This window comes from Lepeophtheirus salmonis, chromosome 3 (assembly GCF_016086655.4).
Source record: "Lepeophtheirus salmonis chromosome 3, UVic_Lsal_1.4, whole genome shotgun sequence".
In the NCBI taxonomy this organism is placed as follows: domain Eukaryota; kingdom Metazoa; phylum Arthropoda; class Copepoda; order Siphonostomatoida; family Caligidae; genus Lepeophtheirus; species Lepeophtheirus salmonis.
Genome location: NC_052133.2, coordinates 45,776,257 through 45,791,722, shown reverse-complemented (window position 1 = coordinate 45,791,722; position 15,466 = coordinate 45,776,257). Strand labels below are relative to the sequence as shown.

Here is a 15,466-nt window from a genome sequence, read left to right as displayed (position 1 = left end):
GCCTCAATTTCCGTCAAGTACATTCGGAAAAACTGCACCGCCTTCAAACCTCACCTTGTGTGCTGCATCACCACTGAGGGCGTCTATATTGATTAAAAATGGTAATCATATGAATAAAAATATATTCCATATGATATATTTATTTATATGATGTACTATATATAAGTAAATGAACATAGATATGCCAAATGAGGAATTTTTTTTCGACGCCCTGGTCTCAGAATTAGTTAAGCTCAAACAAAAAAGTTTTTGGAATACATCTTCTTAAAAATACAGAGAAATCCATTAGCTACTCAACTCAGTATTTCAAAAAGTTTGTGAATAAAAGAAAGTGGAAAAAAGTTTGATCAAGATATATTTTCCTAACTTTAAATAAAATATATTTTTATAATAAATCTTGAGCATGAGAGGCTTCTCTACAAATTTTACTTATGAGAGTAACTATGACCGATTTTAGAGTAAATAGTAAGCACTTGCCAAGGTCCGGCTCTTAAGTAGGGCCCGCGCAAGATATATTTATTTTAAAATTAAATATACAGTGATCCATAATACATGTCCTGTCTGTATGTAAAAGTATAAGAAATAGAAGGTCAACCTGACAATTTGAATAATATTTGGGAGAAGAGTCATTTAACTGTCATGACGTTTATTATATCAACTGCAAGCTGCCGTGAGATGAAGGAATAAATACGAATCTCACTCCTTATATATAGCAAGGACATATTGGGTGGAACAAGGAGTTCTAGAGAAAAGGAGAGCGCACTTAAAAGCAAATATACAAACTGAGGCCTATATTTTTAAAAATGAGAGGGAGGATAAATAAAGATACATAGTATTTCATTTACAAAAAGTAAAACATATTCATCCATAGATCATTTTTTGTAACGTACTATTAAAATATAACAGTTTCATGTACTATGGTATATTGGCTGGGTGGCCCACGTAATCTCGTAATATATATTTAAAAAGAAGGACCATGCGACAATAGCATTTATATAACTTTGCTCTATTATCGTCTATTTATAAGAATAATTAATTATTGTGTTACAACTAAATTATTTTTGCGCATTTTATCTGTCCCAATTTGAATTGAGTTATGTTTAAAGTTTTATTCAAGGAATTCAATTGGTAAACTAAAGTACATTACTATTACAGAAAAGCAAAGCTTGTATAATGAATTTTTGAAAAAAAATTCAACTTTGAAATTTCGGACTTTTCCAAGACCTTTAGTTTATACGTTTCTATGTCCTTATTGTTTATCATTTTCTTTCATTCATTAAAAAATTGATATTTTAAAAAATTAAAATCAATTTTATAATAGAGTTGAAAATTCTAAGCATTTTCTCGTGTGCGATATTATTGTACTTGGAAATGTCAGCAGTGTTTTTAATTTTAAAAAGCTGTTGTAATAATTATTATGGGATGAACATCTAAGTATTAAGTAACTACGTGTATGTCTGCTCATGAATGACAAAGAGTTACACTAGATGATTTGTTTGGAATTGGAGTAAAATTAAGTAAACATCGGAATAATTCTAGGTTGAAGTCCTTATTAAAAACGAGGTGGTAATTGTATTTATTTCCTTCATCTCAAATCTGCTTATAGCTAGATAATCTAAATCTAATGAACCGTCTTGATAGATAATAAGCTACTATCCTTCAAAACATTCTTCAATTTGTCAGGGTTACAATGTTTATTTCTGTTTTATATAACATTCCCAAAACACTTCCAATAAACATCAGAGGTTATAATTGTAAGTCCTTGTTGGACTCGGTGTAGGACTGAAAATTAACATCTGAGTCATTCCTGCGTATGTCCTTGTTAGGTACAAAGTTGGATTTATGTTTATGTCTTTCATTCCTCTTTCATAGCTGATTCAGCTAATCTTATATAACTGCATGACAATTAAGCTGCTCAAAATTAAAAAAAGTCGTTTTTATGTGTATATTTTTTCCTAACAAAAGTGCTTCGAATCTACAACTTTACAGAGTTGAGACCAAAACATTTGCAGTACCATTTAGTTACAATTTTATCCTAGTCATTTTTAATGGTTTCATTACACAGCCAATGCAACAGCTCAAACAAAAATACACATGTTTTTCTGTTTTTAACCCCATTTCTCGAAGTTTAAAAATGCAGGAAAAACAAACAAAAAAACAACGCGTGTGCGATCTCCTCCAGGCCGGTGTCAGTACTGGGAAGGTTGTAAAGACCCTTGGAATCTCCATCCGGACTGCCAACAACATCAAGAAGTGCATTACAGCCCTATATAGCCAAAAAGAACAAACACTTTTGCAAAATAGTATGGCTGACTTCTGGCCTCCGTCCATGAGGCCTTTCTCCTTCCCAAAACTCAACCACAGGACTTTGAAGTTTAGGTTGTCTTGAAGAATAATGTCTGCCACAGCTCTCATCCAAATTTGGATTTGCTCCGAGCTGTCATCGTGACAGCGTGGTACGCCATGAACACGGCCTTCATCTTCAAGAGCTGCCAATTTGTTTGCTAGCATCTGAAGGATGTTATTGCTTGTGAAGAAGACATATTGCATTTAAAAAAATTTAACAAATTGGTTTTGAGTTGTCTTTTCTTGATTCTATAAAAATTAAGTTTTTCGTAATTAAGTCATGCTCTGGAAATTTTTGGGTCTTCACTCTGAAGTTTTAGTAACAATAATAACTGAAAAGGATCAAATATTCATTTTGTATATCTAAAATGAAAAGAGATGGGTGTGGAACGCGTATATTGACTAAACTCTAAACAATTATTGTATCACAAAGTTTAAAAAATGAGGATATATAAGGATATAATAGGTATGGAAATTTAGCTACATAACAATTCATTGTACTATCGTAAATTAAACTAGAGTAGTGTTAGCCTACAAATACATAATATGCATACATTGAGGAGAGAGAAATAATAGTAATACTATCAAATAATAATGACAAAGGTAATATAACGGTAAATATTGTAACTAGAGAATGTTTAGTGTTTTTTTTTTGTTTGTTTTTTTCATCTTGATCTATGATGATGATATCTCAACTTTCACTTGCTGTTCATTAATATAGGCGTTTAATACTTTATGTACATCAAACATGGCGTTTGATCTTTGCCTTTTATGAATGGCTCGTAGTAAATCCGACATACTTAAAGCAAACCGCCCTAAAGCATCCTTTGAAAGATCAGTGTCTTTAAATGTTTCATTTTCACAAGAGTCTCTATTAAAATGTGGCTTCGCTTCAATAAAGGATCCTTCTATGAGATCATCCGGCATAGGGGAATCGTCAAGGATCACGATGGACTCCATATTGTCATAGGTCTGCTGAATATTTAAATGGTTTCAGTTAAATCAAAAGACTTCGATGAATAAAATATGAAATTTTACCTTTGTTTTCTTCGTGGTACTTCCATGGTCAAAAGAGGTTGCACTCCGCTTCTTGACCTGGAAATAAAAGATTTTAGGAGTTATAGCAACTACATAGGTGAGGGGTTAACATAAAAACAATCTTGAACAAAAATCAAGAAAATGATAAATATTTACATGCAGCTAGTGTTACGTCAGTCCTTATTTAGGACTGAAGAATCCAGTTCAGTATCAGTCTGGTCCCATTCAGTTCTGCATATACGTCTTGTAAACTTGTAAATTTCGGTCCTTGCTGATGACACTTAACTTTATTTCTTCCTTTTTAATCAGTTCTAGTAATGACAGTCCAAAGGAATGACAGTATAAAGGACTGATCCTAACACTGGACGGGACCGAATAAATAAGGACTTACACAACACTACAAACAACCCAATATTTCATAGACCTATCTTGGTCAATTATAAACTTTCTATTCTAATTCATGGGATGATTTGATATACCCAAGACTATGAACTATAGGTTACAGCCTCCATCTAATCTATTAATCTTAATTTGGCCCCGATATGGCCATTCAAATAAAAGCAATCCATTTCAATTGAGGCGATGCCTGTTTGCCACTTTATGTGCTATTTGTGGTGACTCCAAAGGATTATTTAGAATAATTTGTTCATAGAAATTGACAATAATTATTCTTCACCGAATGCAAATGTAATCCCAACTCAAATTTGGTAAAATCATTCTATCTTGCTTTTGGATTGTTGGGTCACAAATATATACTATATTATGACTCTCTACCTTTGTCTCAGCCTCAACTTCTTTGTGCTTTATATAAGGATTTAAAAAAGAGAAACACTCAAATATTTCCGGTACACCATGACCCATCGTTTTCCTCATTCTCACATAACGATCCCTCATATTCTTCCATCGCCGTTTGCACTCAAATGGAGTCAAATACATTTCCTTCCCAATCTTCTTCCATGCCAGTTCAGTCATTTTCACATCCTTGTACTCTGATGATAAAGTATTGTATATCAAGTCATACTTTTGAATCTCAGATGCCAGGATTTTGTCTATGGGTTGAATAACATGGTTATTCAATTTTCTTGATGAGGAATTCATTTCCATGTCAAGACCAACAACTACTAGGGTAATCAATATCAACGTACTGCATGTCTTCGTCTTCAAGAGCAATAATCACTTTGGAGTAGTATAGTTACTCATTCGGCCTCAACCAACTGGCTTTCTTTTCCCCTCCAATGTTGTTTCTTGTGCGTACGCGCTACAAATGCTAGATGAGGAGAGGAGAGAAAGGGAGTGAGGGAAGAGAGCCTTCCTGTCCCACTTTTTCTCTGTAACGACTTCTTAAATTTAATAGAGTAGATGGGGAAAGGGTAGCCATGTCATTGTAAAGTGTTGAACATCATTTTTTTTTAATGGTTTTCGACTTTGGCATTGATTCCAATACTTTTGTTTTAAAAAGATCCATTGGAATTGATTCAAGTGTCAAAGTTAATCACAATTATTCTAAATAGGTCCTTATGTAAAATCGTTACTAATATTCACTAGTAAAATTAATTATAATCTTTTATCTACATTAATTTTCATAATTAACCCCTTTGAAATAAATGACTTTTTTGTTATGTTCCTTTAATTGGTCAGATGGAGTTGAACTGACTATGTAAACAAACATTATTGTATTAAAATTACTCCGTCTGACTTAGGAATTGTCTTTGAAGTCTATATGCATGAATTATAATTCCTTCTCTAGGAACGAACGAGTATCGAGCCTACGCATATTGAGTTCAAGAGAATTATTTTGCCCCCAGCGCAATTGTTCCAATAATAACTGACAATTTTGGAGAAAAAAACGTAATTTTTCACATTTTAAATGGATAAAGGAGTCTGAAAATTGACTTTTGACATAACTAAACAGTACAAAAGTTAACAAAAGTCAGCTAACAACATGGAAAAAAGAAGAAGAATAGATTATTATTATTACTTGCTAAACATGTACCAATTTGCCCCTCCCCTTGTCTATCAACTAACCCCTAACCAATTCCCTGACTTAATATACTAATACCTTACTGAGTACTTAACTGATTGACAATATTTAACTCTTTAATTAACCATCAATACATATATTTTATAAACTAAAGTGGATTTTAGACTGTAAATCAGAAAATTATTTTTTAGCTCAGGAGTGGGTGCACACACCCTCTTCAAAGTCAACCAACGCTATCTAATGCAGCCCCGAGATTGGTGGTTTTATGTCAGAAGTAGGGGGCATGCGCAGGGGGCTGTTTTTTGTTTTTTTTTAATTTTTAAAATTAAATTTATTTCTCCACATTTTTTTTTAGAAAATAAATCATTTTAATAAATTTTATTGAATATTCTTACTATTGAATACATATGGAACAATCCAGCTGTTGTTGAGAATTACGTAAGGGTTATAACTACCAGTTAAGCTTCTTTTTCCTTTTTCTTCTTGAAGGAAAGATTGAAAGATGCAATGGATTATGGATATGTGATTAATTCTTTACTGCCGGAACTAGCAAAATTGGATCATCAATTTTATACAATTTTCTAATAACAGGGCATCCGTTTTTTCTGAAAAAAAATCCAAAAAGATATTTTTTTTAAACTACTTGAAAAATCCATAGTTTTTTTAACAAAAAAATTAAATTAAATTTTCGGAATAAATTTCAAAGTATTAAATTTTTTCCAAAAAAAATTTGAAAAATTCATAGTTACTCACAGAAAATTACATTTTTTGGAAAAAAATTCAAAAATTAAAATTTTCGGATAAAAATTTCAAAAACCTATAACTGTTAACAAAAGTTAATTGTTTTCAAAAAAAATACTCAAAAATCTATAGCCATCAGAGAAAAAAAAAATCAAATTTTCCCAAAAAAATTTCAAAAAATGAAATTTCATATATTAAATTTTTAGGAAAAAAAAATCCAAAGTCCAAATTTATTCAGCAAAAAGTAATATTTTTGGAAAAAAATTTCAAATATTACATTTTTTTGCTCTAATACATACTTTGCCCGAATGACAAAGTCTAGTAAAATGCAAATTTTCTTTAATTTGGGGAGGTTACAGCCCCTCCAATCCACCCCCTATGGACATCCTGAATTAAGGAGTTTTTGCCTTTTTTCCCGAAAAATTTAATTTTTTGGAGAATAAATTTGGATTTTGAATTTTTTTATTTTTTTTAGGAAGTTAGAATAGTTCAGTGGTTAATGCTGTATTTATTTTTGGCGAACTACCATATTTAAGTTGAAACTGAAAATGGAGGAGCTACATACAACAGTCCAGGCCAATACCCTTAAGTCTATGAAACCCCATGCAAGAGATCTCGGAGTTTCACACCAGGCTGTCCAAAGATCTATAAAAAAAAGTAGGTGGAAACAGCCTTGTGAAGTCAGGAGGATCCTTGTTAGGGAGGAGAGCCCAGTTTTGACACCAGCAATGAAATAACCCCATCTTTTCCGTTCCAAGACTCTCTTGAATTATTTTTTGACACTTTCGGCTCCCCTTTAGCCCATGATGCCAACCCCTCGACTACACCTTTTCGGTGCATGTCGACCCAGCACTGGTACGCCATTATTGCTAACTACATTTGCAGTGGATACCAGGCCTTACACTGCCGCCTGTGAGCCACAATTACGACTACGGGTAGCTACATTAATGACTAAGAGAGCTCAGACACATATCTATCTAAAGTATTGATTTTGTTGAAATTCTAAAGTTAATTAATAAATTATATCTTGTTGAAGTTTAAAAGTCAAAGTGTTTTAATGGACCACTCGGCAAGTAGACATATACTCGTAGTAATAAAATCATTTGGGTATTGAAAAAGATTTGATTTAAAATTATACCTACATTTATTAGTTGTTACTATTTACGCTTCAATTATGTCACGTCGGTACCTTGTATCTCTATCAAAAAGAAAAAGATGAAAAAGACCAAAATCAGTTGGTACTTTCCTCCCGTCTATAGAACTAATATTCAATAATTTTTGAGAATTGTTCTTAACTTACAAAGAGATAACTCAAATTCAATGAATGATCGTTCAGAATACTGATAAGGGGTAAAAAAGCAGAAAAATCAACAGCTGACAAGAAAATACTGTGTGAATTTTTGTGTTAGTAAGGTTACGTAATTTAATATTTTTTATTATGATAATAATTTATTTTGATAATTTTGACAGAATAAATTATGATATTAATAGTTATATCCATTATTCATATCCTCATCTTATGTAAATAGAAAGCTTCAATAAAGTAATTTTAAAAGTGCTTTACAGATAAATTCAAAATTTCAACGGAGTTACTTGAATATTAATGATTTTGGAGGTATTTTATGAGAGACTACGTATCATGTCATGCTTTTTGATATATGTAGAGGAGAACCCATTACACAGTGTGGTTGATTGGTTTCAACAATGCACACACTAAACAAAAACTTGTTTTTTTGAAAATACTACATTCTTAGTGACAACAAAGGTGCCATATAAGAAGGCCAAAGGGTTTAAATAGTAGAAGTGTGGCTTCACTTTCTGGAGAGGGGACATGTATAAATATTACTGCCCCTAGACTTCAGATTGACAAAATTGGTTGCCTTTTTTTTGGTTTCATAGAAAAGATCATTTCAGGGGAGGAGCAAATTTAAGATTGAAATTAGAATGGCCACTTGTTAGGGCGCAGACCTCCGCCTATGTACATTTTTCCTAAATGAAATATAAGTTCTTCTTTATGTTAAAGTGGAAAATGTGCTATGTTGAATTTAATTTATTTATTTAATTGGCTTCACCAAATACAAACTATAAATGAACTTTTTTTTAAGTGTACGCTTAACCCTTAAGCATACTTTAAGCTTTTTTTACGCAATGTATTAATCGTGAGATATAGCTTACAAAAGACATCTAGCAAAAAACACTCAGAACTTTTACTTAACCTAGTATATGTATAATGTAAATGTATTGTATGGAACAAAGAGATGACTTCAGTTCCAGATCTCAATTTTTTTAAAAGAGATTGTCGATTATGTGTTATTTACCTTCTGCATTCAATTTTGAGCTTGATTTTTTTTGCTATGCTAAGCATCTGTCTTAACCCCCAATTAAGGACACCAATTTGAGATTTGTACATCAATATTTTCCAAAGTTATTGCTGATGATATATTCTTTTACGTTTTACGATATTGTCCTCTTTGGCGGTAAAAGGTTAAAAAGACAAAAAAAAAAAAAAGTTTCAAATAGTAAAAAGAACTGAAAATTCTCCTGTTAAGTCTTTCATTACTATTTCTGCCTAATAAGCTTGAACTAAATCTCTTGATTTAGGAAAAAAGGTAGTTGGATTAACATCAGACCAACAGTACTCAGCTTAATTGCACACTCGTAGGAACTGATTGAACAAAACGGGTGTTCAGAACTAAGATAATTTTCTGGGAGTGGTTTAGAGGCAAACAACAAATACATACGATCCATTCACAATAACCTCTCTAGGAAAATTAACTAAGAAGATTCCAATCAGATTCTATTGTATTCAAATATATATATATCTATGACTTCATCAATCATCAAAGACAAAAAAAAGGGTTCTAGTATTATATTCCGGGCAGTTTCGCCCTGGGAAGTTCTGTCCCGAGAAGTTTCGTACTGTCGAAGATTTCGCCCTCATACATGTATTATAGCATAATTGTATCTTCTATATATAATTTAAGATTTAAAATTAGTCTCCACCCAATTGAAGTCATTTGTAATGCATTTTTGCATTCAGTATTGTAAAATGAGTGCATTTAATTCAATTTAAGTATATTAAAAAAAAGAACAAATCAAACGGTTCGAATTCATTTAAATAAGAAAGAACATTTATTTCATATGAATTACTACAAAATGCCATAATTTCATAATTAATTACAAAGGACTTCAAGTAAATGAAACCTTAAATTATATGGGAAGATACATTTATGCTATTATATATGTATGAGGGCGAAACTTCCCAGGGTGAAACTTCTGTAGGGCGAAACTTTTCCGGTCACGACAAAAAAATACCAATAGACCGAAAAATAACTGAATAATATAATTTTGATTTGCTCATATGAGCAAGAGCGGGCAGAATGGAGCAGTTTCTTCGGTGTTAAAAAGTATATGAGAATCAATAGTTATCAAACCAAATTGTACGCACTATTGCACCATAACAACTATTTGTACCATTTTAAATCTAAAGAAACTTAAGCAAAAATTGTACTTTGAAATAAAAATGAGGTCACGAATGAATGTGGGGGAAAAAAGACAATTCCTAGATGCACTACAGAAAATCTTTCATAAAGTCAGTTTTACTCACTATTTTCTAATGCAATTTTTTGCATTTAATGTGCAGGATACAAAATACTAAATTTTAAGCAAAATCTATAATTTTGTTATATATAGTCTCCTTACCCACTGTGCCACCGGGGAAGAAAATATATAAATAACACAAAGCACAAATACGGCAACTAAAGATGGGGAAAATGTATGGTTTTTGAAGCAAAATATGTCAGAAAAGCACTCTATAAGACCAAAAAGCAGAAAATTTGGATTATCACGGTGATTTCAATGTTTGTAGAGGTAAAATCAATCAGAAAGCGAGGATGTTTGATCATCTATCTACTCTCAAACAAGTTTATGATCGTATCAAGTCTACTGGAGGTTGCTTAAAAAGAAGTAAATGTGTGTTAACACCCCATTAGTTAACAAACTTTGGTTTCCAAGTTTCTGAAAATGGAAAGTCACCTGACTCTGAACTGGTTCGTCCAGTACTGGAATTTCCTACTCCTGAATCTATTCCTCAAGTCAATTCATTCTTGAATTCTTATTGGAGCTTCGTGGAGAACCTATCTCTGATAGCTTCTCCACTCAAGAATTAACAAAGTCAAGTGTGGATTGTATGAGGTTCAACGAAGCTGAAGAAAGCTTCTCAGTAATCAACAAAATTCTTTCCAAAACTCCTTTTCTTGCCCACCACGATCCATCTTTACCATTGTTCCTCTCTACTGACACGTCACCGCTGGGACTCGGAGCCGTCCTATCCCATCTCATTAATGGTTTGGATCGTCCCATTGCCTTTGCTCAGTTATCCTGTTTTGCTTTAAGCCTTTATATATTAAACTTTAAGATTGTGCATGTGAAAGGTCCTATGAATCTTCATACAGACGCGCTCTAACGAGGTCCACTGGAAAATCCTTTTCCTGACGAAGACACAACCGACAAACTTAGGGATTTTTTTTTTTTTTTCTTTTAATTGGTTAGATGGAGTTGCACTGATTAAGTATAAGTAAACATTATAGTATAACAATTACTCCATCTAACCTAGGAATCTTTTGGTGAAAAGCATATACATTAAGTATATTTCTTTCTCTAGGAATCACCGGGGCACGAACGTACACACATCAAGTTCAAGAGAAACTTATATGTATTCCTCCATGAGTAAGGAAACAGTGTTAGTTGAGGCCATGTCAGGAGATGACTATATTCGCCTTATTGTTCAGACTGCAAGAACAAGCGACTAGTACAAAGTTGTTGACAAAATGTACAAGAACAAACGTCATGTATTTTCATGAAAAATAGTCTTCTGTTTCGGGGAATTCTTCTGGCCGTCCCTTCCTCCCTACGCTAAAAATTTTTGGACAAACTTCACTTATCTCACCGTGCGATAGTTAAGATGAAATCAATCGGTCGGTGCACTGTGTGGTGGCTTAATATTGACAATGACATAAAAAATCTTGTGAACACCTGTAATATCTGTCAGGCAAATGCTCCTTCTCCAACAGCAAAATACGTATCTTCTCTCCTGCCTGTCCTGTATTAAAGTGGACTTCGTACAATTTCTAAGGGAAGGATTTACTAATTCTTGTCGACACTGGGTCTAAATGGATTGAGGCCACAGCTATATCGAACACCTCTACGTCTCACACACTTCAGCAGCTATTATGCTGGTTGTCTAGATTTGGGTTTTCTTAATGGTTACACTCCGAAACAGTCTAGTTTACAAACAACAACTTCAAATATAAGATATCGGAGTGAAAGATGTAAGTGTATCTTTCTCCACCATATCATCCATAATCTCAAGGACAAGCCGAAAGGCCTGTACGTATTTTGAAAGACATGATGAAGAAAAAGCCTGGAATCTCTGTAGATTAACTACTTCTATTAATCGTTCTGCACCTTTATCATGTGAAAAGTCCCTGGGTGAACTCCTTTTTGGTCATAATATACGAACTCGTCTTGATAGTTTACTTGCCAACAAAAGCACCCCAATGAAAGAACCGATCAGAGAAATCACCAATGTTTGGTCTAAAAATACTGTCGTAACTGTCGAGAAAATCTATAATTATATCTGGACTGTTACCATTGATGGTGAACTTAAAAACAAACATCTGAATCAACTTCGACCTCGTCGATTGAGGGGGGATGTTGTGGCTGGTCTATCCCTACCGGTTTAATATGTGTGTACAATATACATACTCATTAGTTAAATACTAATAAAGACCCTGAATACACCTTTGCAATCACTCGGTATTACACTCTTTTTGAATCAAGATGTCGATCCTGGTGACAAGTCTGAATATCTAATTACTCATTATATCAATAGGTATATATGCATAACAAATAGGTTTTACATTCAGTTATAATATAGGTAGGTTACTCTACTCAGGGAGCACTAAATAGATGGAGATTGCCCGTATTTTCGGTAAATACATAGGTTGGCAACAAACATTAACAGTAAACAGTATTATTACGTGGCTAAGAAAACTCTTTTATTTCATGAGATTATGGGTAGTGATTTAATTAATTATTCTATGAAATGATAAAATTATTTTGACTTTCGCGAGAAGAAATGTTGGTCACTTTCCTTCAAGCTCCTCGAAATGACTGCGTTGCAAAGATCACTATTTAAGTTGATCATTCGTCACTACGCATCAAAGAGTAATTCAAGAATAGATTATGTTCATAAAAGAATAATCATTCTGGAAAGATATTGATCTAAAACTATATATACTCTCCCATTTTTCTTAAATCAGTCCTTGGTCAGAGACAGATTCCAAGGGCTGAACTTCATTGACATCACCATCTAAATGCTGATACAAGCCTGTCAAAACTCATCTAGGAACTCTTTCCGAGGAAACAGGACAACTGAGACAAAGAGACGAATAAGTAGATTCCACTTGGTAAACGAACGTTTCTCATAAATAAATGCAATGGATTTCCAAATATAAAGTCGTTTGGTAGAATAGTTAATTAAATCACGACCCATAATCTGATGAAATATAAGAGTTTTATTAGTCACGTATTAATACTAAAGATGATAGTTTATGTCAACATATGTATTTCCTGAAAATACGTACACTCTCCATCTATATAGTACTCCCTGCTCAGGGAGCGCTCTAGAGAAGGATATTTTTTTGATATTTTACAAGTTGTCATACAAAAAATATTGAATAGAAAGAAAATTATACATATAATTATACTTGGATAAATTATCAACTAAGGCACCTTATATTAAAAATCCTTTTTAAATGATAGGGGGGGATATTCACATTTGACCCAGTGCATATTTTCACAAATGCCTATAATAATTTTTTATGCCGTTGAAATTTTGTCTTCCCATCTTTTGAAAATAAAAAAAATAATTTTACTGCAAAATTAGACGGCATTAAGCCTATCTTTGGAAAGGAAATAAGCATGGGCATCAAATACGTGCATAAAATAACTAATCAAGTAATATATCCATATCTTATAAATAAATAAAAAGTTAACTTATCACTAAAAATTTTATGAATCAATAATAGATGCTTTAAATCCTTATGGTAAAAATAACGGAGAATTGCATAGTTATATCGAAACATTTTCATATCAAATTAAGGGATGGCAGTAGAAAACCAATTTCTAACAATCAAAGAATACAAATATAGCATCTAATTTCATTCGGAGAATAGTTATTGAAATGGAAAACAATATCTGCTAAGCGCAACAGTTTATCCGATCAAAAGTTTTAAACTGTAATTCACACAGTTATAGGATCGGCCTAAGACGTATCTCCTACATATAAAATACGTTAAGTGTATATTCATCAGAAAAATAAATCATGTCACCCATTGAAATGAGATTTGGATGGTATTGTCGACTTGGTATTGGTAAGTACTTTTTGAGTTGCAAACATGTTATAGAGATTGAAAAAAAAATGAATTAGCTCCTTATTAAAAATGAACATTAGGTCCCTAAGTGAATGGGAGAAGAAATTTTCCCATTCAACTCTTCTTTACAAAACGTTGAAAATGATTCATTAAGATTTTTGTGAAGGATTTTTCATATAGATATCACAGACTTAGATTAAATTACCAGAATATAAAAGGTGATATATATCACATCAGTGGATTTATTACCTTTAGCATAATGAAATGTTTACAGGAAAAATATTACGTTGAATTGATCTGCTCATCAGAAAATGATCTTATTTATGTTGATGAACCTGGGACAAATTATATCTTTAATTCATTTTTATATGCCATGGATAGAGGTGAACTCAAAAGACCAACAGATGTCATGTACTTGACTACAATTCATCTTTATCAAATATTACAGATTGTTTTCCAAGTAACACATAATTTACATTTAAGAATTCAAGACAGTTATTTTCTGTTACTCTAAATACTTTAATTAAAAAAGAACATTTGTTTTGGATAATGACAGCAGAATGTAAAATAATCACAAATTTAATAATTTTTTAGATAAAATATCTTGTAAAATATGTACAATTTGTTTGTAATTTTTTTTTTCATATGAAATGAACAGCCAAGATTATTTTGTTAGAAAAAAAAGATTTTATGAGATAAAAGTAAGTTTGCTAAATTAACTAATAAGATTCGATTATTAAATTCGTAAATTTTGATTGAGTTCCTATTTATAAATAAATAAATATGCCAAGTAAAGGTGTAAATAAAATTAGAGGGAAAAAAATAGATTTTTTACAAGTTTTATACAAATCATACAATTTCATTAATCATGTAACTAGGTATTATAAATATTCACAGAACATAACATAATATCGATTAATAGCACGGGAATAAGAATAAACCAAAACTTACGTCCATGGCAACAAAGGAGTGACTAAAAAAGAAGGAACATATTAAAAAACATGGAGTGGCCTACCCAATCTCCAGACCTCAATCTCATTGAAAATCTTTATAAGTGGACAAACTTACAAAATCTAGAAGAGATCAAATACTTATTTTTCCCCCATGTAGATTTATATTAATAGTCATGGTGAATACGACCTATTATATTCAACCATAGAATGTTAAGAATACAGTTTTTCTTACCAGTTATGAGTCAAAATGGTTCTTGTTGAAAGAAATATTCTATTTATTCTAAACTTTTCGGCAAAAAATTTATTAACTAACAATAAATTAAATATTATCACACAAATAAAATAGTCTAAAAAAGTGTAACACAACTTCTTGAATATTAGGGCGTGTAAAATATAATACAGACTCCAGTACTAAAGTACTCCCTGCCCTGCTTTACTCCAAATATTCTTCAAATTGTCAGGGTTACCACGTTGTTTTTCAGTTTATTTTTACTAACATGCACAAAACGCTCCAGATTGGTCATAACTAGATATAAGTAATATAAAATATTTTATTTTTTCTTGACCTCCTGTGGAAATTTTATCATAATTGTTGACACTTCTGACAACCAGGAGTATGATTTTTACGGAAGAATTTTGTTTCCAACACTCAACCTCTACTACATTACTTTTAATATTTCCTCAATATAAGCCAGTATCTTCTTCTTTAATCTTATCGAGAATCCTGAATGACGATATTTTAATTTTAGGGATATACCGATTTCAAAATTTTAGTCGATTCATACCAACTTTAAAGACAATTTTGACAGTGATTCTAGTTTTAGCTTCATCATTTTAGATAACAAACTAATCAAATTATGATACATCAACCCTAAGTCTTGAATTGAAAATTATTGATATAAAAAATTATGGTTCAGTGTAAAAAGTGTGCTTCTGACAATGATTTCAGTCCAATTATTTATTCAACACAA

At 31.9% G+C, this 15,466-nt stretch overlaps 1 protein-coding gene across 4 annotated transcripts; it reads right to left on the bottom strand.

Moving 5' to 3' along the window:
* Positions 1-2,725: 2,725 nt before the first annotated feature.
* LOC121115216 (uncharacterized) lies at positions 2,726-14,961 on the bottom strand. Of its 4 annotated transcripts, none has more exons than XR_005863435.2 (3): positions 14,728-14,961; positions 3,385-3,441; positions 2,726-3,321 (listed from the first exon to the last, which is right to left on the bottom strand). XR_005863435.2 is itself a non-coding variant. In XM_040709410.2 (3 exons), the coding sequence occupies exons 1-3, from the start codon at positions 4,486-4,488 to the stop codon at positions 3,022-3,024; spliced, it is 684 nt and encodes a 227-aa protein (XP_040565344.1). In that variant the 5' UTR covers positions 4,489-4,610; the 3' UTR covers positions 2,726-3,021. The 4 variants fall into 4 exon arrangements, 2 of the variants coding, with proteins under 2 accessions (XP_040565344.1, XP_040565343.1); XR_005863434.2 differs by lacking the exon at positions 14,728-14,961 and adding an exon at positions 3,541-4,698; XM_040709410.2 differs by lacking the exon at positions 14,728-14,961 and adding an exon at positions 4,159-4,610 and having other exon boundaries at positions 2,726-3,318.
* Between the last annotated feature and the right edge of the window lie 505 nt (positions 14,962-15,466).